Source organism: Rhinopithecus roxellana, chromosome 19, assembly GCF_007565055.1.
Source record: "Rhinopithecus roxellana isolate Shanxi Qingling chromosome 19, ASM756505v1, whole genome shotgun sequence".
NCBI lineage: Eukaryota > Metazoa > Chordata > Mammalia > Primates > Cercopithecidae > Rhinopithecus > Rhinopithecus roxellana.
In genome coordinates this window covers 51,432,330-51,457,913 of record NC_044567.1, presented here as the reverse complement: position 1 = coordinate 51,457,913, position 25,584 = coordinate 51,432,330, and the positions used below count along the sequence as shown (strand labels likewise).

At 53.4% G+C, this 25,584-nt stretch overlaps 2 protein-coding genes across 3 annotated transcripts in view; one reads left to right on the top strand and one right to left on the bottom strand.

Annotated features, from left to right (window-relative positions):
• TMEM132E (transmembrane protein 132E) overlaps positions 1 to 23,088 on the bottom strand; it is a 59,382-nt gene extending 36,294 nt beyond the window's left edge. The window contains exon 1 of one of the 2 annotated variants that reach the window (XM_030923932.1): positions 21,518 to 23,088. In XM_030923932.1, the coding sequence (XP_030779792.1) occupies positions 21,518 to 21,584 (67 nt within the window). In that variant the 5' untranslated portion in view covers positions 21,585 to 23,088. The remainder of the gene's footprint in view (positions 1 to 21,517) is intronic. The other variant, XM_010379563.2, reaches the window with a different exon arrangement.
• Positions 23,089 to 23,390: 302 nt separating this feature from the next.
• LOC104675106 (uncharacterized protein C17orf102) lies at positions 23,391 to 25,128 on the top strand. The gene is given in 4 exon segments (XM_010379564.2): positions 23,391 to 23,454; positions 23,457 to 23,723; positions 23,726 to 23,780; positions 25,038 to 25,128. Coding segments are annotated over 4 exon segments (477 nt in total).
• Positions 25,129 to 25,584: the final 456 nt, after the last annotated feature.

Here is a 25,584-nt window from a genome sequence, read left to right as displayed (position 1 = left end):
GTCCTTAGTGGACACTAATCCTGCTGTGTACAGCTCCTGGGTTCTCTTCCCCAGAAACCACAGTTCCTTCCCTTTTGACCCCACTGCCCTGGGCGAAGCCCTCCCTCGGCCAGATTGGCTCCATGGGGAATGAAATCTGAGCTGCAGTCTCCTGAAGGGGATGCTGAAGCTCTGGGTTTTCCTGTCCTTGCCAGTCTCCAGTGTGACAACATGTCCCACTTGCTCTCACCTGTCAAGAGTGGAGACAGAGAGGAAGCACTCCATCTCCTAGGCTAGAAGGGAGAAAAGCCACCTCCTCCACCTTGGCCCCTGTCAGGCCAACTCTCCAAATGCGAGAGCTGCAGGGGCCTACTGCAGCCTTCCTCTTCAGCCCCTGTGATGCCAGAGATGGGTAAACTGAGGCCCAGAGAAGTGACGGGGCCTCAGAATGGATGGAGCCTTGTGTCAGCCTCATCTGTGACCTGTTCCCAATACCTCAATCTCTTTTGCGGGCTGGGTCAGCCCTGGGGGCAGTGGGACATGAGAGCCAGCCTCAAGGCAGCACAATTGTTCGCTTCAGACTCTGTCCTCTCCTAGACTGGGAGGCCACCCACAGGCAGCTGTCTCTCTCCGGAGAAACCATTTTTTGGTCCCTGCCTCCCCCATTTTTGGGGTGCCAGATGGAGCCTAATGGGCTGAGGAACTGGTTTTCAAATGGTGTTCCTTGGAACCCCTCAGGGGGCCATGGTAGCAGGACTCCCAAGGGGCCAGACCACGAACCCAGTGCCTTGTGGAGACTGGAGAGGAGCACGGGACTGTGAGTCCAAATGCTGGGCTCCCCCATCTCCCACTAACTTGGAGTAGCACCCTCTCTAGAGAAGCCCTAGTTGCTCATCTGTGGAGTGAGATTAACCTTGAGGCATCTGCAGGGATGACAGCTGTGGAGGCCCTTGGGTAGGACAGTGAGAGGGGTCACAAGGTTGAGGAAGGTACATGGGCCTGGGGTTTTGAGGTGGGGAAGGGAGAGGCAGTCATGTAGCCAGGGGACTGCTTCTTCCCTCTTCTCTTCCTTCTGAAGCCCCAGAGGAGCTGGAGCCATTACAGAGAAGAGACTTCAAGTCAACAAAGACAAATTGGCTTAATTGACCCAAATTAGCAGCAGGGAGGGCCCTGATGGCCCAGCTGCTAGTGCATTTAATCACTGTCACCCTGTGTGGTCAGGGACAGCCCCCTCCCACAAGGCCATCAGGGTCATCTCCCTTTTGAATGGCCCCCTCTCTGGAGTCCTCCATCAGTAAGGAGTAGGGCGGGGACTCTGGGGACAAAGACAGCCTCCAACCAGAGGCCGGAGTTGCCTGAAGAGCTGACAGCCAGGCTTCAGCAGAGACAACCCAGCCTGGGACAGGGCAGTCAGGGACTGGGGGATCTCCTCTAAGACCCTCACTCTGAGATCAATGGCTGCCCCAGGGAGAGGGAGGGATTCACTGGGAAAGACTGACTGTAGTACCTCCAGGAGGTGCTGTCTGCCTCCTGGGCTTTCCAGAGGCTCACAGAACGGTAGGCTCTTCCCAGGCCTCCGGACTCGCTCTGCTTCTCTCTATTCCAGCTTTTTACCTATTTCCTTACTAATGCTGGCATAGGGGGTGTTGGGGATGTGGCAAGAATCAAACTGAGATTTCCTGAAATCCTCTTGAAAACTGCACCCCCTAGGATCCCTGTTGGCTGTTGCTGCTCACATTTCACCCTGTGAGAAGGTAGGAAGGCCGTTTGTCCAGCCCAATGGCCTCCTGGATTCTGTTTGCTCCCCAGTGGAGACCAGCCCTTCTTCTCTCCCACAGCAAACATGGAGAGAGAGCGTCTGCCGTGAGCTGGCGAGGGCCTAGGGGCTCCAGGCTGCCAGTGACCTCCTGGTTCCATGACCTCATGGCCTCTGTCTCACAGCTCCGCCTCTGCAGCTGCATCCATCACTTTCCTGCTTGGAGCCTTTGACCTGCTGGGGTTGCTCTCACACACTTCAGCAAGGCCATGGCAAGGCATCCTGCGGCTCTGGGTACTTCACAGCTCCATCCTGGACCCCCAGCTGTGCCAGGGCCGCACTCCAACTGCTGGCCCTCCTGCCCTAGACCCATCAGCTTTCTTTGGCTTCTCCTGGCTGCTTCTTTCCTCAGCAGTCACTCAGGACCTCCTACCCCGACCTTGTTCTACTTTGCCATCTCCATAAATGCCCCACTGGGAATATCAATCTGGGTGCCCCATGGCAAACCTCAGGGCAGACTCCCAAGAGTGGATCCCCTGCTGGGTTCATTGAGAGCAGAACTCTCTCTCACCTACCCTGCCACACGCACACACACACACACTCATATACACTCAAACTTAACAAATGGGTTGCTTATCAAAAGTTCATTGGAAATTAGCTATTAGAGCTCGGAAACACATTTCAATACTTCCCCACACAGGGACAATATTATCAGTAGTAGTTCAGTAGTAGTAGCAGTTATCAGTAGCTACGTTTCCGGGTTAGCCCACCAGAGTTTACCCATAATTCCTTCAGTCAATATTTATTGAGCATCTACTATGTGTCTAATGAGACTAAAGAGTGGTTCTAAGAGCATTGTCTTGGATTCTGGGTCCTGGAACAGGGGAGTAAGTGAGCGAGAGGAAGAAAAGAAGACAGGAAGTGAATAGTTTCCCTTACAAATCATTTTAAAATAAGACATGCCTCTCCTCCACACTTTTTCTATGTTCTTCTTCCTTCCTGGGGTCCTATCCTCTGGCCGCAGGGCCTCCAAGCTCCCCTCCCCACCAGGGCCCCCAGCATCAGGAGATCTCCTCTAGGCCTGTCACAATGCTGGGGGGCCTTATAAAATGCAGTTCCCTGAGCCCCTCCCAGCTATCCTAATTCAGAAGGTCTGGTGTGGGTGCTGAGAAGGTGATTCTGGCCCCCTCCCCACTCGCTCCACCACACTTGGGAAGCCTTGCTCTGACAGTGAGGCTCAGTCTTGATTTCCCACTAGAAGACCTGGGATCCCTGGCTGTGCCCAGATTAGTGACTTCAGAATCTCTAGGGCTAGGACCCAGATACTGGCATAAAAAACATTAAAAATATAAAAAATAAAAATAAAAAATAAAATTCTTGAATGTGCAGCCGAGATTGAGAAGCACTACCTGAGTTCTAGTTTTCACAAAAGTGTTGCCTTTCCCTGCATCTGAATCCACCAAATTCATTACCAAATTCATACCTGCCCTGTCCTCCTACTCTCCTCTCCACCCACCGCTGGCAGAAGCAGTGGCATCAGCCATTCACTTTGCAAGTGTCTTCAATGAGGTTGGTATACTCTAGAAGCCCCAATACAAAGGCCACCATCAGATAAACCAGCCCTGAAGGTGAGGACTGGATGCGCCCCATGATGGTGCAACTGCGCTTACGGCTAGACAGTGGGGGTTGACCAGCATTAGCGGGCGCCCCATGGTGGAGTGTTCCTTATGCAGGTTTCTAGAATGCATCCTAATCTGAGTCATTCTTCTTCCATGCTCTGATTCTCCAAACACCCTCTTGCTGTGGAGAACCCCCACCTCAGTTTCTTCTGAAGACACCCACTCTGGACAGAACCAGGAACCTCACTCCCACCCATCTTGCAAGGTTTTGCCTAAGGTTTGCAGTGTTCCAGTTGGGGCCCTACCTCTCTGTTTCTCCTTGGGACTCCTGTCTATGCCTCGACCATGCTACTTATTTTCATGCACCTGGACTCAGGTCAGCTCCTATGTGCAAGTGTCTGTGAGCTCTGGAAGTGTAAATAAAGGTTAGCTGAATGAATATCTGAGGCTGGGGGCCAGGGTCTGCAGCAGCCAGGGGCTGGACTGGATCGCCCAGCATCTCTTCTGGCAGGACAATCAAGAGTGCTGTAGTTCAACACCTCCCCATCCAAGGGAAACCAAAACTGCTAGGCCAGGGCCAGGTCCCAGCCTGGGTCTCAAAGGCTCCTGCTGAGAGCAGGCTCACATCTCCAAGTTGGTGGAAGGTAATTTCAACATTTGTAACAATTATTCACTTAATTGGGTTCCAATTACATCAGAGAGGAAGCAGAGGGCTGTGTCTATGTTTGTTCTCCTCCTTCCACCTTCTGCGCATCGAAGGGAGTGCAGGGAGGATGACAAAGAGGCTTTATCTCATCTGGAACAATCCTGCCTTCTGTTAGGGGCGGGCAGGGCTGTCCTGGGGAGGTCCCGCCTCTGCCTGCTAAGCTTCCCTGGGGCCTGCATTTCTAATGAGGGGCTGGACTCATTCCAGTCCTAGAGGGTGCTGGATACCCAGCAAGAGCCAATCTTTCTCCTGGGCTACACGCCCGCTAGAAAGCAGAGTGGGGCCCCAGGGATTCAGGGGGCAGACAGGTGATGGGACTCTCTGACGGGACTGTCTCCCTCACTGTGCCATGTCTCCCTCACTGTCCCATCACCAGATGGGCTCAATAACACCACCCAGAGCCCTCTCACCATGGCACAGTGGAAGTGGCGTTAGGAAGGGATCAAGTTCACCAACCACTTGCCAGCGGGGCTCTCTGGGGATGTCTCAAGGCCTTCCATGGGGTGACAGGGGAAGGTGGGACAGATGAGACCTTAGGGAGGTACCTCCACTCTCCCTTCAACCAGTAGTTCTGCTTTCACAGGTATCATATATGCATTATATATAATTCATGTATTATATGTAATGTATATTATATATTGTAATGGATTATCTATCACATAGATACTTTACTGGCTAGAAACGTTTTAGAAAATCACTGATTTAGTCCAATTCTGTCACGTCTCAGACAGGGAAACTGAGACCCAGTGGAAGGGAAGGGACTTGCTCAAGTCCACACCATCACTTTAGGGGCTGAGCTGCTAGGACTGAGGTCTCTGGGCAGGATCTGAGCCCCCAGTGGCCAGGAGATGGCAGAGCTGCATGGGCAGGAAGTGTGGAGGAGAGCGTGAGTGGAGATTACGGATGGAAAGGTGGGCCAGGCCAGAGGCTCATGGGAGGCACCTGGCCTGGAGGGCCAGGCCAGAACTGGTAGGGACCTCCTACCTCTGGGCTCTGCTCCCTGGCCCACACTGAAAAAAGGCTGGGTTCACCTCCACAGGGGCGGCTACCACAGTGCCTGCCTCGGGCTGGATGCCCTACCCCAAGAAGAACCATATCTGCAGAAGGACACATATCCAGTCAGTGTCTGGCACACAGTAGGTGTTCAGGAAACCTTTGTAGAATGGAATGAATCAATGAATAGTTGACTGAATCAATGAAAAAGATCCTAGGATCTATTTTCCTAGGAATCAGGACCTAGATTTCTAACCTGGGGTAAAAAAAATGAGGCTCTATAAAGGAGCTAGATGCAGAAAGTTAGACTCAGAGGGGCTTCTGAGTGCCTCTGGAGCCCTGCCCCGAGGGAATCCCCTGTCTGACAGGGCAGGCACAGTCTCTCCTGGGGAAGCCCCTAGTCTGAGAAGGAGGTAGTTGGAGGAGTCCCCAGACTGATGAGGGAGGTGCAGGTCTCCCCTGGAAGAGTCCCCAGTCTGGTGGTGGTAGGGGAAGGGAAGGGGAGGATACTGCTGTCCTGAGGAGCTCCCTGTCTGATATGGTGGCTGCAGCTCTGATTTGGGCAGCCTCCTGCCTGAGGGAGGAGGCAGGGCTCAGGCTGAGGCATAGCTCCCCCTTCCTAGCTTTGGAGCAGAGGGGCTGAGTGTCTGGATGCTCAGTGGGAAGGAGCTGGGAGGTGCAGCCAGGCAGGAGGAGAGCCATCGACATTCCGGTCAGGCAGTCAGTCGCTGAGTTATTATTATTTCTTTCTTCCTTTTTTTTTTTTTTTTTTTTTTTTGAGCTACTTAGAGCAATTTACAGAAATCATTTAGGGGCCATTTAGGGAGAAGAGAAAAGATGAAGACTTTTAAAGGCAAAGCCCAGGGATGGTTTTATGCTGATCGACTTTGCAGAGATGTGGAGGAGAATCTGGATTCTGAGAAGGAGCTGCAGAGTTCTGTCCCACACATCAGGGCTGGGAGACCCCTTGGGAATAGCCAGGGACCAAGAGAAAGGAAGCAAATTATGGACCAAGAGCTGAGACACGTGAGGAGAAAAGCAACTGCCAGGAATGAGTCAGCCATTCCATGCCTCAGTGTCCCTTTTTTGTGACTGGGGCACCTGCACGGGTAAATTTGATGACACTGGGACTAAGCTGAATGGGTGTGACACATCCTCTATGACACCAGGGGCTGGAGGAATGGTCTTGAGGCCTGGAGGATTCAGGCCCAGGGGGAGTAGAGGACTGTCTCCTGAGCTAGAGTCCTGCTCTGCTAATTCTGTCTCTGTGACCTGGTGGTCCCTTCCATACTCTAAGCCTCAGTTTCCTCATCCATATAATGGGAATCATGATTGCCAATTTCATGGATGAGGCTTACATGGTATAAGATGTTTAGCCATTTTTAAACTGCCAACGGCTCCACATTCCTTGGTCATGGTGGGGAACAGTGGTGAACTTCAAGGAGCAAGAACCTGATCTTCAAATACCAATTCCCCTTGCCCACACCCCAGACAGGGGAAATCTCTCTTCTAAAGATGGCCTTCACTGGGCTGGAATCAAAGGCCTGCACCGGTTGCCTGGGCAATGCAGGTCGTGTGTGTGTGTGTGTGTGTGTGTGTGTGTGTGTGTGTGACAGAGAGACATGAGAGGGAGAGAGGGGTTGGGATCCTAGGGAGGGGAATGGAGGGAAAAATAAGAAAACCAGTCGCACATTTAGCAAAGCCTTCCCCATAGTTCACATTTCATGCTGTTTGTGATGTGATTATTGGAGATGGAATCTGGTTACTCAATGTAAACACCAGGCCTGCTGGGGCGCCTCCCCAGATACAGTCCCTAGGGAAGCCAGAGGTGAGGGTACCCACAGCTGTGACCAACCAACTTCCTTCAGCAATTGTTGGCCTTGCTGCCCCTGTCAATACCCTCATGTGAAACCAAAGAAGACACAAGAAGAAGCCCACTGGCCTGGGAGTCAGGCACATGGGTCTTAACCCTGGCTTTGTAACTCTCCCCTCTCTGGACTTTGGTTTTCCCATCTTTAAAACAGAAATGGTTCCAGGTGAGAAGGGCCCGAATCTCCCTGCCAGCCCCCATCCCATGTTTCTTTGACTTTAAGGATCACACCTCATTGTGCAGCCCTCTGTGCCACAGTCCAGAGAGAAATTCAGAGTACACACAGGCTCTCAGTGTAGGTCCACACACACAGATCTAGCGCTAGCTGTATGCAGGGCACCCTATAAGGAGGTCTTCCCATTGGCTGGTACCAATAATGAGGATAATCAGAGTATCTCTCCTGTTTATTGAGCGTCCAGGCACATGCTGGTACTTTACATCCATCAGCTCATTGAATTCTCATGATCTAAGAGGTGGGCACTGTTCATTATAGACCACCTTACAGGTGAGAAGACTGAAGTTTGGGGAAGAAAAGTGACTCCCATCAGGTTGCTGTCAGAGCTGAGGTTCCCTAATTCCTAGGCTGTGCTCTGTTCAGCACACTGCAGTGACTGAATGGGAAAAGCCCTGGATGAAATGTTATGCCATGGTGCTGCTGGAGCTCAACTCACCAGTTCACATAGATTTTGGCAGTGGTTTCTACAGAATGACAGGAAGCCACACCTGGCCCTCTTCAAAGTCCGGGTAGGCCAGTCCCTGCTCTTCCCGCACCCTAGCATCAATCACACTGCACTGAAATTATTTGCATCCTTGTCTCATATCAGCCAGCCACTGTATCTTCGTCTCTGCCTACCTGGTGTTTGCCATAGTGCTTGGTGTGCAGTAGGTGTTCAAAAACATGCTTACACCTGTAACCCCAGCATTTTGGGAAACTGAGGCGAGCAGACCACTTGAAGCCAGAAGCTCGAGACCAGCTCGGATAACATCATTAGAATTCCATCTCCAAAAATAAAACTCCAAGAAACCAATTAGCTGGGCATGGTGGCATGCATCTGTAGTCCCAGCTACTACGCGGGAGGCTGAGGCAGAAGGATCGCTTGAGCCCAAGAGTTCGAGGCTGCAGTGAGCTATAATCATGCCAGAGCAAGACCCTGTCTCTAAAATACAAAACAAACAAAGAAACAAACAAAAAAACACGTGCTGAATGAAACAATAGCGAGTGTCTATTTGAGCACTTCCTACAAGCCAGGCGCTGCTCCAAGCACTTTACATGCATTAACTCATTTATTCATTACAGCAACTCTATGAGAAAGGCACTCTTATTATCCCATTTTATAAATGTGGAAATGGAGCCACAGAGAATTTAAGCAATATTTCCAAGACCACACAGCTGGGATATGGCAGATGAATGTGTTAATGAGTGAATGAAGGAATATATTTTCTCTCTGGTTACTGCCAATCATGCCACCCAATCTGTCTTCCTAGTGACTCCTTGGTTTGAAAGAGTGAGCGGGTGGGAAGGAGGAGGCTCCCAGGTTCATTCATTCATCCCACAGATCATTATTGAGCATCTCTTCTGTGCCAGACCTCAGCAGTTGGGGATACAGCACTGAACAAAACAGAGATGGCCTCTGCTCTCAGGGGTTTATGGGACACATAACCATGTCATATGTCAGGTAAAGGGAAACAGAGCAGGGTCAGGGGACAGAGTGAAAGTGAACAGGGCTACTTTAGATACAGGGTGACCAGGGAGGGACCCGGAAGAGGTAGGAGGTAAGAGTGGGGAATCGTCCTTGAGGCTCTGTGCCTGGCATGTCAGGGCCAGAAAAGAAGCCAGCGTGACCGGAGCTGAGCAGGTGAAGGGGAAGACTGGGTCAGAGAGGTAGTGTCGGGAAAAGGGACAGATCATGCTGGCGGTGTGAGCTGCTGTGAGGACGTTGGCTGTCACTCTCAATGAGGTGATTCTGAGCAGAAGGGTGATGATTTGACTTGTAGTTTACAGGATCTCCTGGCAGAGGGGAAGGGAAGGTGGCCTTGGGAGGCAGCTGGGAGCTGCCTACCCCGGCCCTGGGAGCTGCTGCCTCTGAATGGATGGGAGTCATCATCGCCAGCACAAATCATGCCAGAGCTGAGGAAGGGCTGAGCAGGCACTGAGCTAGGCAGGGGATTTCCAAGGACAGCAGGAGGTAAGTGGGCTCAGTTCATCAGTCCCAGAGCACTGACTCCGGGGCCCTGAAAATACCTCCAATAGGAGAACTGGGTATGGATAAGCCCGTGGACAGCATACAGCCCTGTACTGTCCTGTTGGGTGGCCACTCACCACATGTGGCTGTGGAGTAACTGAAATGTGGCTAATTGGCATGAAGATGTGCTGCCGGCAAGGGCAGAATGTACAAGGGATTTTGAAGATGTAATACAAGAGACAAGAACAAAATATCTGATTCATAATCTTTTATACAGATTACGTTTTTATTTTTGATCGTTTTAATATAATGTTTGTTTTTTTAAAAAAATGTAGAGATGGGGTTTTATTCTGTTGCTCAGGGTGATCTCAAACTCCTGGTCTCAAGGGACCCTCTGGCCTCAGTTTCCCAAAGTGCTAGGATTACAGACATAAGCCACCACGCCTGGTCCTGATTACATGTTGAAATGACAATTGTTTGGGCATATTGGTTAAAACATACTATTAAAATTAATTCCACCTGCTTCTTTTAGCTTTTTCTCATGTGATAACTAGACAAGATTAAGTGAGACATGTGGCTGGTGTTATATTTCTATTGGACAGTGCCGATGCTGCTCAGCAACCTCTATTTCAAAGACAAGAAAACAAAATTCCACTGAGAGGAAGGGTTTGTCACAGGGTATGCAGTTGGCTGAGAGAACAGCAGTGGAAAGAGCAACACCAGAGGTGGGAAGGTGGGGAGGTGGGGGACACGCTGGGTGGATCAGGTTTGTCTGAGGTGACGCCTAAGGGTTCCTTGATGCCAATGATACCATTATGAAATAATGATTATGGCAACCATTTACTAAGCGAGCACTGACAGGGCATAACTGCAGTGGCCCCATCCTCAACAACCCTGCAAGATGGGTAGGTTTTTCTTCTTATTGTTTGCACATAAAGAAACTGAAACTAAAGAGTAATTTGCCTGTGGTCACCTGGCCATCCTGCTAGGAGTGGACGAGGAGGCTTCTGCTCCAGGATCTTCAGGGTTCAAGCCTGTATCTCTCCCCACACACCTTTAGGCTGCAGATTAGGGAGGCCTGTATTCCTTGCCAGAAACTCCCTATAACCCTAGACCTGCTATCTGGCAATGGCAGTGCTGTCCTGTCAGTGTGTAGACAGACTTTATACCCACCTTAGGGGCCACTATGGGGAGGATGCAAATTTCAGGAAGCAGTGGCCTTGCCAGCTGGGTATAACTTTGATATTGTGATGGGGGCTGGCTGCTGGACCCAGGAATGCCTCCTCCACCCCGGCTGGGCTACAGAAGCACTGGGAACATGGGACGATGCCTGTGACTTCTTTCCTGGGAAGGAAAGTCGGGAGGGAGGAAGGGAGGGGGCCAGCAGCTGGTCACTGCTGTTTTTAAGACAAGCAGCATGTTGCTAAGAGGCATCAAGGGTTAAAAAAAAAAAAAGATCCCAAACAAAACAAAAAAACCCCACCACCAGAACACAGCTCTCCAGGAAGTCTCTGGTGCTGTCTTAAACATGCTTCCCAGCAGTAAGGCCTGGCTCTAGGCAAGAAAGGATGGAAAGACCCCAGTTTACCTAGCCCCTCCAGCAGGCACGTAGCGTTTGTTCTGGATAGTTCCAAACACACCACGGGATCTCATTCATGTGGCAGCCCAGCCTGAGAGAGGGTATTACTCCCAGTTTGCAGATGGGGGAGGAGAGCCTCAGGGAGATGTCAGTCAGTGCTCCTGGGTCACTCAGCTACACCGCAGCAGGGCAGGCAGCCCACACCATTTCAACCTACATTTGTGTGACTTGAAGACCCACCACGATTCTCTGACATAACTGGTTCCTAAGGCCTTCCTGGGGCCCAAATGCTGAGAGTGATACCTGTGTGGATCTGCTCCTTCAGCTGCTGGCTGACTGTTGGGTGAGGAATGAGGAGGGAGGCTTCCTCTCCATTAAAAATAGTGAGGAAGCCTGGATGTGGTGGCTCATGCCTATACTCCCAACACTTTGGGAGGCCAAGGCCAGAGTATCACTTGAGGCTAGGAATTCGAGGCCAGACTGGGCAATGATGGCAAGACCCCAGGGAAAGAAAAAAATTAAAAATTAGCCAGGTATGATGGCATGTGCCTGTAGTCCCAACTGCTTGGGAATGTGGAGGTGGGAGGATTGCTTGAGCCCAGGAAGTTGAGTCTGCAGCCAGCTGTGATCATACTACTACACTCCAGCCTGGGTGACAGCAAGACCTTGACTTCCAAAAAAAAAAAAAAATAGTGTGGGAGATCCCATCTCTCTCTAGGTTCTCTTACTTGGTCATATTCTTCAGAACTCCTGACTGGACCATAAAGATGCTCCTTGTAACCCAAGTAGTCAGAACTGGCTGTGAAGTCACAGGCATGTCCCTTCTGCTCTCCAGGCCTTGGCTGCTAAAATAATGAAGACACTTCCAAGTACTCAGCCTTCGTGCTGCGGGCTCCTCACCTTCAATCTGTCATCCAGTCTTACAGAGGTGGAAACCAAGGAGTAGACACCTAAGTCAGGCTGCTGGTAAGCAGCAGAGTCAGCACTCACACTCAGATGCATCACTCTGGTTCTAATGATGGGCTCTTTGCCATGTGGTGGCGCCTCGAATGACTTCTAGTGCTAATTTCCCATCCCAAGACCCCCACTCCCAGATCAGATGCTGCCAACACTTCCTTCAGCATTGCTCCAATCTGCCCATTGTTCCCTGACCAAGTAATTATTGAGAACCTTGCTTTGATGATGTCATTCCCTCACTCCATAACACTCTACAGCTCCCCAGCACTCCATGGAACATTGGGCCAAAGTTCCGAGGGGTCTTTAAAGATCACCCAGGTAAACAGTTACCAATTACATACCATGAACTCATCACCATATCTTGCTATTTCTTCACAGGCAGCTTGGCTCTCTCCCACCAACACTCTGAGTGCTAGCTGGCCAGTGACCATTTTTGCCTTGTGTTTTTATCTTACCAACGGTATCAGACAAACAGTAGATGCCGACTGATTAGTCTTCAGAAGCAGAATTCTTGAACTTAATCAAGGGCTCCTAAAGTGGCACTTCTTCCATGAAGCCTCCCCGGGTCCCTCTAACAGTTATGAGATTTCTCCCTCTTCCTCTGCAATGCTCTGTATCCTTTGCAACATCTCTATGACTCTGCATTTTATTACAATCTGTGCAGATGTGGAAGTGAGGACAGCAGACAGGTTGGTTTCAGAGCTGAGTATAGGGAAAGGTTGAAAGTGGAGGAGGAAAGCTATGAGTGTCGGGACCAAGCTGAGAGAACAGAGTCCACAGCCAGCTCCGGGGGGGACGATTCCTGGTGTCCAGCACAGGGTGTGGCTCATAACGGGTGACCATTGAAATAACTAGATAGTGCAATAACTGCTCAGACACAGGTGTGTGGCCAGTGGTGGCTGGAGGTGGGGGCGAACTTCCCAAGCAGGAGGGCTGGCAATGCCCCAGGAGGGAGCCCAGTCGTCTGCACCATGCCAGTCCCCTTGCCTCTCGCCCCACAACCTCCCACAGCATTTCAGACCTCTCATGCACGGGGCTGACTGATGGCAGTTTTTCTCCTGCCGAATACAGCCACAGAAAATTGAGATCATTTCTCTGATGTGTTGGCAGCTGAGAAAATGGCCATTTTTCCTATTCCAATTCAATAGTTACTTGTTTTTGGACAAAGACCCCATAAGCCAGCCTCTCCCCAGGAGGGACAGGGCAGGGGACAATGTGGTCATCCTGGGGCAGGTCACCTCCTTGGCTAGGAGTCGTGGGCCACAGCGGTCATGAGGTGGCAGGGCTCCAGTGGTGGGTGGAGGGACCACCAATTAAGGCATTTGCAAACATAGACTGGCAACAGGCAGTGAGGTCAGAGCAACAAGTAACCCAGGGCCATTGCAGGGTGCTCAGGGACTCAGAAGAAGTTGACTTTGCAGTCCCTGAACACAAGGACCTCCACACCTGCCACTGTCACACTCCGCAAATCAGTGGTGTAAGATCAGACAGGCCAAACAAGTGCATGTAATCCCTGCCCCTGAACTGCTTTTTTGTAAAGGTAGGTAATTAGGAAGAAAATCCAAACCTGCGAAATAAATTGAAGGTTGCTTAGGATCCCAAATGCCCTGGGCAGATAAGAACAGCCGGCATGTGGCCTCCATCATGACAGCTCCCTATTTCCCTCAGCCTGCCAGTCACTGTTCCTATAAGGGCGCCCCCAGCCCCATCATCCCCTCCCTCCTGGTCCATCCAGGTGCTCTACCCCACTGACCTCCTTGCTGTTCTTTGAATGGTCAAGCCCACTCCCCCTAGAGCTCTTAACCTGGCTGGTCCCTCCACCCCAAAGGCTCTCAGATATTCACTTAGTTTCTCTCTCACCTTAATGTCTTTGCTGAAGGACGTACTATCAAATGATCATTGGTATCAATGCTGGGCATCCCTCCCCTGACACACACACCCACCTCAGAATTTCCAGTTCTCCTTATCCCGTTTCCCTGTCTTTTAAAAAAAAACGCACTTGCCTGTAATCCGAGCACTTTGGGAGGCCAAGGTGGGTGGATCACCAGAGGTCAGGAGTTCGAGACCAGCCTGGCCAACATGGTGAAACCCCGTCTCTACTAAAAATACAAAAATTAGCCAGGTGTGGTGGTGCATGCCTGCAGTCTCAGCTACTCGGGAAGCTAAGGCAGGTGAATCACTTGAACCCAGGAGGCAGTGGCTGTAGTGAGCCGAGATGGCGCCACTGTACTCCAGCCTGGGTGACAGAGTGAGATTCTGTCTCAGAAAAACAACAACAAAACAACAATAAAAACCACTTGTTGCCTTTGAACATATATAATTCACTTATTCAATGTATTTATTATTTACTGTCTGCCTTCTCCACCCCCAATATACATAAGAATGTATATTGTGCATCCTTCCTCTGACAAACATACCCACCACGAGTGCAGGGATTTTTGTTGTGTGCACTGACTACAACCAAGTGCCTAGAACAGTGCTTGGCACATAGTAAGCACTAACTGAATACTTGTTGAGTGACAATGTCTCTATGTGCATGTATGTGCACAATGGTTTGTTCACTGGTTCATTTGACAAGTCATCGGCTGCCTATTTTATTTCAGACATCCCCTCCCAGACAGACTCTGGGAATACGGAGGCAGGGAAAAGATCACACACGGTCCAGATCCATTTGAGCTTTCAGCCAGCAGGAAGCCGGGCAATGCAGACTTAAAACCACGGCAAATCTGTCATGAGTTGCAGTGGGTCCTTGTTCTTCTTCGATTAGGGATGGGCTTTCAGGAAGACGTGGTGGATATGCTCTGCCCTGAAAGCTGAGTAGGCAAGGGAGTGGAAGAGTGTTCTGGTCAGAGGGAACAGCATGTACAAAGACCGTGACATGCAAAAGAGCATGACTTATTCAAGGGACTGAAAGAAGCATAGAGGGCAAGGGGAGATAAAGGCTCAGAGGAAACTGGAGGGTCAGTGGGCCCTGACAGCACCAGGCAGGACTCACTCAGGTATATTGGCTCGCATGGCTGGCTGCCTGCATCTGTGCTGATTCTGTTGGCAGGAGACAGAGAGGTATGATAAGAAGACCTCTGAAGGCAGGGTCAGAAAACCTGACTTCAAGAGCCAGTGTGGCCAGGACTCTGTTGAGCCTCAGCTTTGCCTTGCCTAAAAAGGGGATCACAGTGCTGCGTTCAGATAGCAGCCACTGTGACAAAGTCATCATAGATCTGAACTGGAGAAGTGTTAGAATGTTCAAGGTTAGCAGTGTGTGGCCATGACTGAGTGGGTGTGCACATGAGTGTGCATCTGCGCTCCTACCTCCCACCAACACCCTTCTTCCACCATGACAAGGTCGCTGCATCACCTGTACCAAGCCACTAAAAATACACTGGCGTCTGGACCAGAGCCAGGCTCCCCCAAAACCCTGGGGGCTGAGGTGGGGAAGGAGAGACCAGGAAGGGCTGGGCAAAGTGGTCAGTCACTCACCATTAGACCCTCACCATGCAAGGAACAAACGCTACCCCTGAGGTCTTGAGCTGTGCCTCCCTCATCTTATTGGGGCCTGTTTGAAGATGGGAATGTGCCTCCCTTGTTATACTGGATGCTCCCCAAGTGCAAGAACCATTTCCCCACTCCCCCACCCCCACACCACTTTTCTTCTTCAGAATAAGAGAGAGTTTGCCACTCAGTGTGACTGTGACTGATTCTGTTTAAGGGTTGGCCAGCTCCAGGGCTGTATTCCTGGGGAGGGGTCTAGATGTAAGGGTGGGGTATCCTAGCTGCCTGTTCTTTCAAGGCCAGGGCCCCATGGGGTCTGATGTTCAGTTCTGGAAATTCTTGGATGGAGATACTGCTGAGAACCTGGACCATTTTAAGAGTCATCCTATCCATCCTGGTAACACTGGGTACCTCATTCTCTAACTCCTGTGGTCATGAAAAACAGGCCCAGGGAAACAGAAAATCTGAGAAACTCTGCCAGCAGGCACACATCCTGCCCACTGCCATTAGTTTGAACTGAACAGAAAAAGCCATGTAAGAGAAGAGAATAACCAGCCGCTCATTCTCACAGGCCAAAAAAGTGTGGGTGAGAATGCAGCAGGAAGGATTAAAGTTTGATAAAAAGCAGAACTTTTTGAGGGCAAGTAATGTCCTAGATAATTTAGGCAAGAAGAGATTTCCTTCAATTATCTTTTCTACTTCCTTTTTTTTTTTTTGCATTGAATTATTCATCCTTGCACTCATTCATTCATGCAACAAGCATTGAATTATCTAGGTAACTGCTTCCATTTTCCACTTCATCTTCCTGGGTTGTCTGATAGCCAGCAGGGCCTGGGGTGGAAGTGTGTATGGCAGAGAGTGGGTGGGAAGTGGTGGTGGTGGAGAGCTGAAAGGGCTTTAGAAGTAAGGGTGAGGTATCCTAGCTGAGACAGCAGAAAGGAGATAATGGTGCCTGGACTCAGACTGTGGGTGCTGAGACCACTCTAATGGCTTGCTTGTCCCCACTTGTTGCAACAATGGCCTCACTTGTCTCAGTCCCCCCTTTCTTTGGAGGTTCCATTTGTCCCCCAGAGACCCCGTGCAGTAGCTAGATGAGTGTTGGCTCTCTGTGATACCCTGTCCAATCCTTGGGGACTGCTGGAGCCAGCTGAATTGGTGATAATAAGGCCTACTTTTCTTTTCATTTAAAAAGACAGAGAAGGAAAATTTTTAAAGAAATTTATGTTCCTGAAAACACACACACACACAACTGGTTCATTAATCTCTTATTAAAATTCTGTGTTGAGCACGGGCAAGGAAGAAGTAAGGAAGACCCTGGGGAGGAAATGGGGAGGAAGAATCGTATCCACTTGTTAGCATCGGCTGCAGGAATCAGGGGAGAGAGGTGTGGGCTTGGGCAGAGAAAGATGAGGGAGTTAAGAAGGGGCTTCTCCATCACAGAATAAAAGAGTTGGAAGGGGGCTTGGAGGAAACTGCCCCCTCTCATTTGGGAGAGCAGGAAAACAAGACCCAGAGAAGTAGGTGAAATACGTGTGGCTTCACAGCAAACTGATGACAAAGTCAGGATTTGAACCCAGATATCCTATATCCTGAGGACTGTGTGATTTCAAACCGCTTTGAATTTCAAGACTTTGGACCTTTGTCTCATTCCCCCCAGCTGGACTTTGAGCTACTGAAAGAGCTGGGGATCAGGTGTGGAACCCCTCACATTTCTTTCATAGCACTTGGTAAGGTTTATTAATGAATGCTACTAGTGATTGATTATCATGACTGCTTGCAACCAGAGGCTGGCTTGAGGCTAGAAGCCCATCATTGGAAGAAGCTGCCGAGAGAGGGGAAAGTAGAGGTGGTGGAATCTGTTGAGAAGTCTGGGGCAGACAGCCAAGCCAGGAGCCCTATTTGGGCTCTGGTGCTTGTTCTGATCCCAGAACAAACTTGCAAAATGACCTGGATCAGTCCCTTCTCTGTGTGTCCATGTCCTCATCCACATGAGGCTGAATTTGGCGGTTCCTCTTTCAGTGTTGTGGACATCATTATGTGCAGGGCAACAAGGTGAGACTCTGCCCCCAATGCACACTCCCCTACCCCAGGTAGGCGGGCCAGACCCCAGTGGTGGGAATTGGTGCCTCTCAGGGTTTCAGTTTCTGCAGCATCACCAGCACTCACTACCAATCTCAGGTCCAGGGTCTATCAGTTCCAGACAGGCCCCTGGCAAGGGCCTAGGAGACACCCAAGTTTAGCTCTGGTATTCCACAGTGGCCTTATCCCCCACAGTGAAGCACCAGCCATTCTCAGAATGGATTCCAATAAAGCTCATTTTCTGCCACCAAGTTTATAACACATCCCCACCTACTGGTCTTAAACATTAACAAGGCTGTGTTGTGAATATGGCTGTGTGTGGCCAGAAGAAAGATGGGTGTGGGAGAGGGGAGACAAGCATCATCCCTCACGCCCGGCAGTAAGGGGGTCTCCCAAGGGCTGATGCTTACCCTGTCCTGCTGTGTTCCTCCTGCATCTCCAAAAGGGCTCAGGGCTTGGGCGATCAGGGATGGGGTGGGGTGTGTGGACACAACCCACAGGAGAAACTCAAGGTTGCTGGGCTGGGGATCATGGAGGTGAGGACACGTTTTGAGATAATGTATTTAGAATGACCCTGGGCACTACATTTGTATCCTGTGAGACCATGTCATAGCATGTCACCTGAGACACTTGGATCTTGTATGTGCCCACTCAAGGCGCACGGCATGGGCCTGCTCCATCCTTTTACTCTCTTTGTGGTATCTCTGCCTGTCTCCTCCCCTGCCCCTCTTCTACCCTGTACCCCAGAGCTCCCTTTTCAACTGATGCTGGGAGGGTGCCTCAATGCAGAGTTGTTCTCCTGCCCCATCCATTTCTTCTGGGCACCTGCTATGTGTCAAACACTGGAGAGCCATGCAAACATGTGGAAGACATGGCTCCTGCCCTAAATGCAAGAACGTGGGGATCAGGAGGATTGCACAGGTAAGCATGCCCATGTATACCCCTCACACAGCAGCCTATGAGGAAGAAGTGCTAGAAAAGTCACATGAAGTACCAAAGAAGTCATGGAAAAAGTTCATATATTTCTATCGGGGCATGGGGACTGCTGGTGAGAAGCTAGGGGGTAATCTAGGGAGGCTCCCTGGAGGAGGTGACATTTGAACTCAGCTTTGAAGGTTAAGTAAGAATTTCTGGAGGCTGAGTAATCCAGATGGAGGGGCTGGTGGGTGCAAAAGCAGAAAGGCAGGAAAGTGAGAAAAAGCAATACCTCATGGGGCACATGGAGGATGGCGAGAGGCCAGTATCATGGAAGTGAAGATGTGGATTGGGACAAGATCATAAAGGGCTTTGGAGGCCAGGGCAATGAGTGTGCCCTTGATCCTAGAGGCTGTGGGGAGCCAGTAATGGTTCCTGAGTAGGGAGCTGACATAATCAACTCTCTAATAGATTTATCCACCACGCTGACCTCCAAACTCCTATTTGAACTTAACAACGGGGCTGGGAGTCTCCTCAAAGATTAGATACAAGAAAGTGGTCTTCACAGATGTTCCCTGGAAGAAGCCTGGAGACTGGGAACAGTGTAGAGGTGCCCAGACACACCACTCTGCCTATCTCATGGGCTGAACTGGGCCCTGAAAAGGTAGTGGGGCTCCATTCACACATGGTCTCTGTCCAAGACTCCTGGCAGAAACTGGAAAGGGGAGAGACAGACCAGAGACCATACTGCCTGTGGAAATGGGGAATGTGAGGGAGGCAGCCCAAGGTAACCCTGCCTGGTGGCACCAGAGTCAGAGTGAAACCCAGGCTACTTGGCTCTCAGTCTGGCCGTGTGGTCAGAACCCTGTGACCTCAGTTGCCTGCCAGGCACAGAAAACTGCAACTGTCCCTCTATCCCCCAGTATTTTAGAAAAGCCCAGAAACCCCAACCAAGAGTCAGCTCAAAGGGAGACTAAGTCCCTGTACCCTATTCTTAACAGAGGGAAGGGGTGGCTAGGTGGGTGTCAGGCAGCCCTGGAGGAGGAGGGCGGCCCAGAGGAGAGGGGGTTTTATTGTGGGGGGATTTCTATCATACTGGCCTTACCCATCTGGGGGATCCCCGAAGTTTTAAGTATCTGCTGGCACCCTTCTCTGAGACAGGGGAGACTGAGACATGGGATGGAGAAGAGAGTTCAGGACTCAGGGAAGGAGCTTGGAAATGGAGCCACATAGTCAGGAGGAAAATGTCTACTCAATGGGGCGATTCTGACCCTACCTCCTCAAATACCTTCTTTCTGCTCAGGCAGCCAAGCCCTCTGTCCTTATGTGTGCTGTCACTGTGTTAGGCACTGGCTGTGTGGAGAGACAGGGAATAAGCCCACGGCTCTGCCTCCACCAATCCAGGGCTACTGGGGCACAGAGAGGGCACTGGTGCCTAAGGACAAAAGGAGGCCAAGGCCAAGACCAAAGGAAGGCAGCCAGGACGCTAAGGCCCAGCTGGAACTGCGTCTTAGGAACAGGCAGGATTCTGGCAGGTGAGGAAGGGAAAGGGATCTTTAATTCCAGTCTCAGGGATCAGGAAGGTGGGCAGAGGGGCCCTAATGACAGAGTTTGAGCTGCCCATCAACAGCGTTTGAGGTGAGGCCGTGGTTGGGCTTTGGGTAGGGAATTCTGACAGCAAGATGAAAGAAAAGGGGAAGAAGCCACCTGGACTCAGGCCTGGGTTTCTGGGCTTCCCCCTACTGGGCAGGGAAACTCCCTGCCGGCCAGTGCTAGGTCACAAGTGCAGTCCATGCAGCTCCAGCACGCAGACAGGCAGCCCACCTCCCTCTCCCCCAACCCCATTCTCAGTGTTGCACACAGAGCCTGGAGATTTCCGGTTCCCCGCTATGCTCCCACTTCCCCCTATCTCACCCTCGTCCCCCTGCTGGCACGCTGCTCTGCCCATTCCTCCCATAAAGAACTGAGGTTAGCTGTCTCTGGTGAACTGAACGCACAACAACCCCCCTGGAGTCACCTCAGCCGGGAATAACCAAGCCACCCACAGAGGGAGGTCCGCCTGCTCCCCTCTCCCCTCCTAGCCCCAGGACCCTAAGATTCCGAGAGCCCCTTCCTTTTCTTATTCTTTCAACCTTGAGAATGCGCTTTGGTCGGGGTGAAAGAGGCCGCTGGTTAGAGATCTTGGGCACACTCCTGGCGAGCTTGGGCAGGCTCTTAGGGACTGGGCAGGCTCTTAGGGACTGGGCAGATCTGGGCAAGAGCTGAGCCCGGCACATCGAGGGCGCTCCACCAATGCAGACAGCCCACTGCCCCCTCCATCTAAGCGCCCTCCATCCTGCCTGAGGCTCAACCCTCAGCGTGGAGCACCGAAACACCCTCGCCCCCCAACCCCGCCACACCTTGCTGGTTGAGAAAATGTATCCCACGTCTGCTGGTTTCACGTTGGGAGGGAGCAGAGGGCCCCGCTTCTCCATTCTCCTCTCAGAGCTGTCTCCCTCCCACCTCGGTCTGCGCCCCTCGCCTCCTGGAGCGTCTCCAGCTTGAGGAAGGCCCGCTGCAGCCTCCTTTCCTCTGGTCTGAGTTCCCACTCTTGGGGGCTGTTCAAAGACCCATTGCCCGCCACCCGTATGCCCGCTGTCCCACCGCCAAAGCGCGCCAACCCCTGTCCCTCCTTCTCCCACCCGCTTTACCGCGGAGCCCGGGGCGAGCCTGGGGAGCAGACGCAACAGATTGCAGAATGCGAGAGCGCGGAGCCTGCTCCCTTCGCGCGCCGCCCGCGGCCCCGGCCTGTGCCGGTGCCCAGACCCCCGCCCTCCGGGCTCGCCTAAGCCGGCCATTTAGATGCGGCTCACAGGACCGTGGGCGTGCGAGCCGCGGCGGCTGCCCGGCCCGGAGTCAGTCCACTTCCCTTCCCGAGGACCGCCGCAGGAAGCGAGACGCCGGGCGGCGCGGCCCCGCACCGGCCTGCGCGCCCGGGGCGTTGAAAGACGCAATACCGGCGGATCCCAGCAGACCCCAGGCTGGCTGACCGCAAGGGGAGACTGGGGCGGGGGGCGGTCGGGACGCGATCGGGAGGATCTCTCGGATCCCTCTAGATTTCCGTGGGCGAACACGCCCCCAGACCCTCGGGTTCGAACCCTTCTTTATAACCCGGAGAGGACTGGAGCGACGCCCTCCCCCCACCCTTTTCTGGTGCCGGGCTCGGTCCCCTCAGCTGAGCTCGCCGGAGGACTCGGGGGCTGGCGGTAACTCGAGCTGCAACCCGAGAGGCCAAACCCGGAGTGGCGGCTGCGAGTCCAGGCGGTGTGGGTGCTCTTCTCCCCATTCTTCCCCGTGCCCCCTCCAGTGGCGCCTGCCGCATCCTCACCCCGAGTCCGCGCCGCGACACTTACCGTGGGCGAGCAGCGCTGAGAGGCAGAGCAGGGCGGCGCCGCCGCGGCCCGACATCCCCGGGGCCATGGCGGAGGCGGGGGCGGGAGGGGTCCGAGAGGGCAACTGTCGACGACGACTTGGTCCCAGGCTGGGCTTGGTTACATCCAACTCAGGGCGGCCGTGGCGCCCGGCTGTCTCAGATGCAGCTCCGGGGCCAGAGAGTGCAATTCGGGGACACTTTGCGGGGAGGGGGCGTCCCAGGCCCTGGCGGCTACACCCTCGGAGCCGGTGGGGGCGCAGCTCGGGGCGGGAGGAGCCTCCACCTCCCCCAGCTGGTGCCCCCTGCAGGATCTGCGAGGCGCGGGGGGAGCCGCACGTGCAGTCCCGAGCCCGGTGGCCGCTGGCGTCCCGGGGGCTACCTAGAGCCCAGTGCTGAATCTCCCGGCCCCACGGCCCAGCTCGAATCCGAACTCACTCGAGGTTGCAGACTTCCAATGCAAGCCCCAGTTTCCTCGGTTTCGGTAGTAACCCCACATGGATAGAGCCGCTGTCTTCCTCCAAGACCCTGCAGCAGCCCAGCGTAAAAATCCCAGGTCAGGTGCAAATGAATGCTGTCTTTCTCAAAGAAAGAGGAAATCCAGGGAACTTTAATCCATCTGGAGAAGGAAAAGTTTCCGTGCGGTGCTGAGACTGGCGACGCGGGTCGCCACCACCCTAGGCGACGCCCAGACCGGATGCTCGAGGCGGGCGGCCAGATATTTGTCCCCTCTGCAAGCCTCCCTCCTCGGCTCCAGCGCGCTTTCACCAGTCTGGATCAGGGCCAGGGCTCCACACAGGCCAGGTCAGCGCCTCCTGCCCAGGCAGCCGCTCGGCGGTTGGGGCAAGGGTGGCGCGGCCGGAACGGGCTGCCCCATGTAGATGAGGCTTGGAGAAGCGAAGGAGCGAGAAAGCCGGCTAATGGCCCTGCTCCAGCCCTTCCTGCCCAGGGCGTCGACTCCAGCTTGATGACCATAAACGCTGTAAGATGCAGAGGGGCTCCGGCAGCTCGCGACAGCTTCGGGCCACCTCGCTCTCCGCTCAGGTCTCGCTGTCTCAGCAGAGGGGCGCGCTGCCCCGCCTCGCTCCTCGCCTTCCCTAGGGGAACCTGCACAAACCTTGAACTTTTCTGGGGTTCAGAGTCTCCGACGCCTCCTTCTCCCCGCCGCCCTCGCCCTGCCCCTGGACGCCCGCTCGCCTGTCGTCTCGGTGCTGCCGGGCATCGGCTCCCGCTCTCTCCGAGTCAGTTTGGGCGAGCGGATCGCCGCGCCAGTCCGCGCTGCGGGCGGTGAGAGGCGGGCGCGGCGCCAGGGGCCAGGGCAGCCGGCACCAGCGCAGCCTGCGGCCAGGGAAGCGGCAGCTGGTGCCTACGGGGCGGCGAGGAGAGGAGGTGCCGGGTGGGGAGCCGGCTCCCCACGGACGTGTGTGGGGGGAGAAAAAGAATCGAGGAGCAAAAAGGAAGAGGAGGTGGGGGGAGCCACAGTTGCACGAAGCAGCAACCGCCGCTGTCGCCGCCTCCTCGGCGCTCGCGCCGGCTGCTCCGTCGTAAATGACTCGAGAGAGACAAACACACTCGCGCTCGCCCGCCCTCCTCCTCCGTCCGGGATTCAGCGCCCACCCGGGCAGAAGCGGGCCCCGAGCTTGGCGCGCTCGCTCCCACCCCTCCCAGATTCCCCGTGGTCACGTGGCCCCGAAGCGCGCGGCCCACGGCTTGCGCGCCACGGAGACTCCCCCCACTCCTAGCTCCCCCTCCTCTGTCCACGTGTCCATTCCGCATTCCCAGCCTGGGGGCGCGCGCGGCTACTTAATGAGACTCGGGCCAAGGGCCGACCTCGCGATTCCGCTCGCCCCTATTTTATGTTTGATTTTTCCTTCCCAACGCCGGCTAGCGCTGGGACCCGAATGGGGCCGGCCAGCTGCGGCAGCTGCGTTTCTCCAGGGTAGACGCCACCGCAGTCACTGATGTCCCTTTTCAAAGGATGCACGCTCCCCACCGGGAGCCGGAGGTGTTTTGCAGCCGCTCTGCCAGAGGCGCGGGTAGGGGGCACCCTACACCCATCCCCAGAGTCCGCTGGGCACAGGCTGGGAATCAGCTTCGCTGCTGTGCCCAGCTCCTCTCGGGCCGCGGGGGCTCTGGGACTCAGCTTCGTGCGGGATGGGTCCGGGGCGCAGCTGTGGGAGACCTATTTATTCGCTGCTGGGGAAGGAAGACGGAGAAGAGGAGGGGAGAGTGCTTTCCTACAGGTTGTTTAGCAAGCCTTTAAAGAGGCATGAGGTGGGGGTGGGGAACTGCCCCTCTTGCCTACTCACCCAGGCACCTGCTGACTAGGGGGAGGGGTGGCTGGAGTGATATTTGTTCCCCCATCAGGCCCTTTCCATTAGAGTGCAACCTAGCTCAGACCCGACAAGTCAACCTTCACCCCTCATCTGATAACCAGGCATCGGATCCATGGCAGTGATTTTATAGCTTCATTGGGTATCAGCCCCAATCCCCAGAGGATGCATTTCAATTCCACCCTACTCTGGAGGGACAGGGTCTTCAACCCCATGGGCATATCCCTACTGGGGAGGATATGGATCTTGAGGGTCACCGTTTTATACCTCTGCACTCAACTGGAGTGAGAGTGTGGGGCCAGATCAGAGCAAAGCCAGCTGGGGTGCTCAAACCCTACCCTCCATCTGCCTGACTCCATGCTAGCCCTCTTGACCCTGAGAGTTTCCTTTCATCCAGGACAGTGACATTTTGTTTTTGGAAAATGTGTTTGCATTTTTCCTGGAAGCCTTCCTCCTCCCTGGCTGCTGGCTGTTGCTGCCTGGCTTGGTACTGGGGCCTGTAGAGGGCTGCTCTGGCCCTTCCCCCACCCCCACATCTGTCTGGAGTTGGGGGGAGGTGCAGCCTGGCGAGAGCTGGCCAGCTCTTGGAGGCCCTGGGGATAGAAGGTGCTGGAGTCGTCAAAGAAGATGATTCTCATTAGGCCCCTAATGCCTGATGGCAATTAATGTCACCCAAGGGCTTATTCACCAACCCACTGAGAAGCAAGCTAGCAATCAGGCTCTGCGTGGGGGAGAAAGGGGAAAGATCCACCTCCTGAGGCAGGGGAGGGCTTCAGGAAGAGGAGGAAGGAAGCCAGGAGGGCCCTCCGTCCCTGCCCAGCACTCTGTCAGAAGGGACATGGAGCCTGAGCATGGCCAGAGGGAAGAGATGAGGTACTTTACCCAGCCCAAGACACACCTCACTCTGTGTTGTGGATCAAATTCCCTTTCCCCTGAAATGTTCCCGTCTGAGGGGCAGCAATGCCACCCCTCTCCCAGCTGTCTGTGGAAACAGCACGGTGTTCTGGTCAGGGTGAGCAGGGACTCAGACATCGAATTCTTCTCTCTGCACCCCCATCTCACCCCACCCCATAGCTCTTACGTGATAGGAAAATAGACCTTCCTTTGAGAGTGTTTCTCCTCCTTCCTCCCTGCCTTCCTCTCTGTCTCTGTCCCTCCCTTTCACAATAGTACGGTGCATATCTCCAACATCACAGGCATTGTAAGTACAACAGTGAGCAAGACAAAACTAACTCTTGTCCTCGTGGAACTTACTTTCTAGAAGGGAAGGCAGACACTAAGCTTCTAATTGCCTGCAATTGTGGTGTGATTTGGCATCATGCACTTTGCCCATCTTATGGAGAAGACTGAGGCCTGTGGTTGGAAAGGGTGAGGGAGCAGCCTGCTATCTTTAGAGAATACAATTTCAGCCCCAGGTTCTTCCTGTACCTCTGATATGGAGCTACCCTTCCTGGATTGAAGCCTTCTGCCAAGTCCGTGGGCCTGATGATCATCTGACTCTCCAAATGCCAGATTTTCCTCCTCCTTGCCTCAGGGAAGTGAAGGGCAGCCGATAGCCCACCTGAGGAACAAAATATGACTCCAACCTCTAGTGCTCCATGGACCTGTCATTCTCAGCAGTGTAAATCCTACAGCTCAGAGAGAAGGCAGTTGGCACAAGGTAGACAGCCAGTTGTTTCAGCTATTCCAGTCCTGCATGCCATGTACCCGGAAAGGG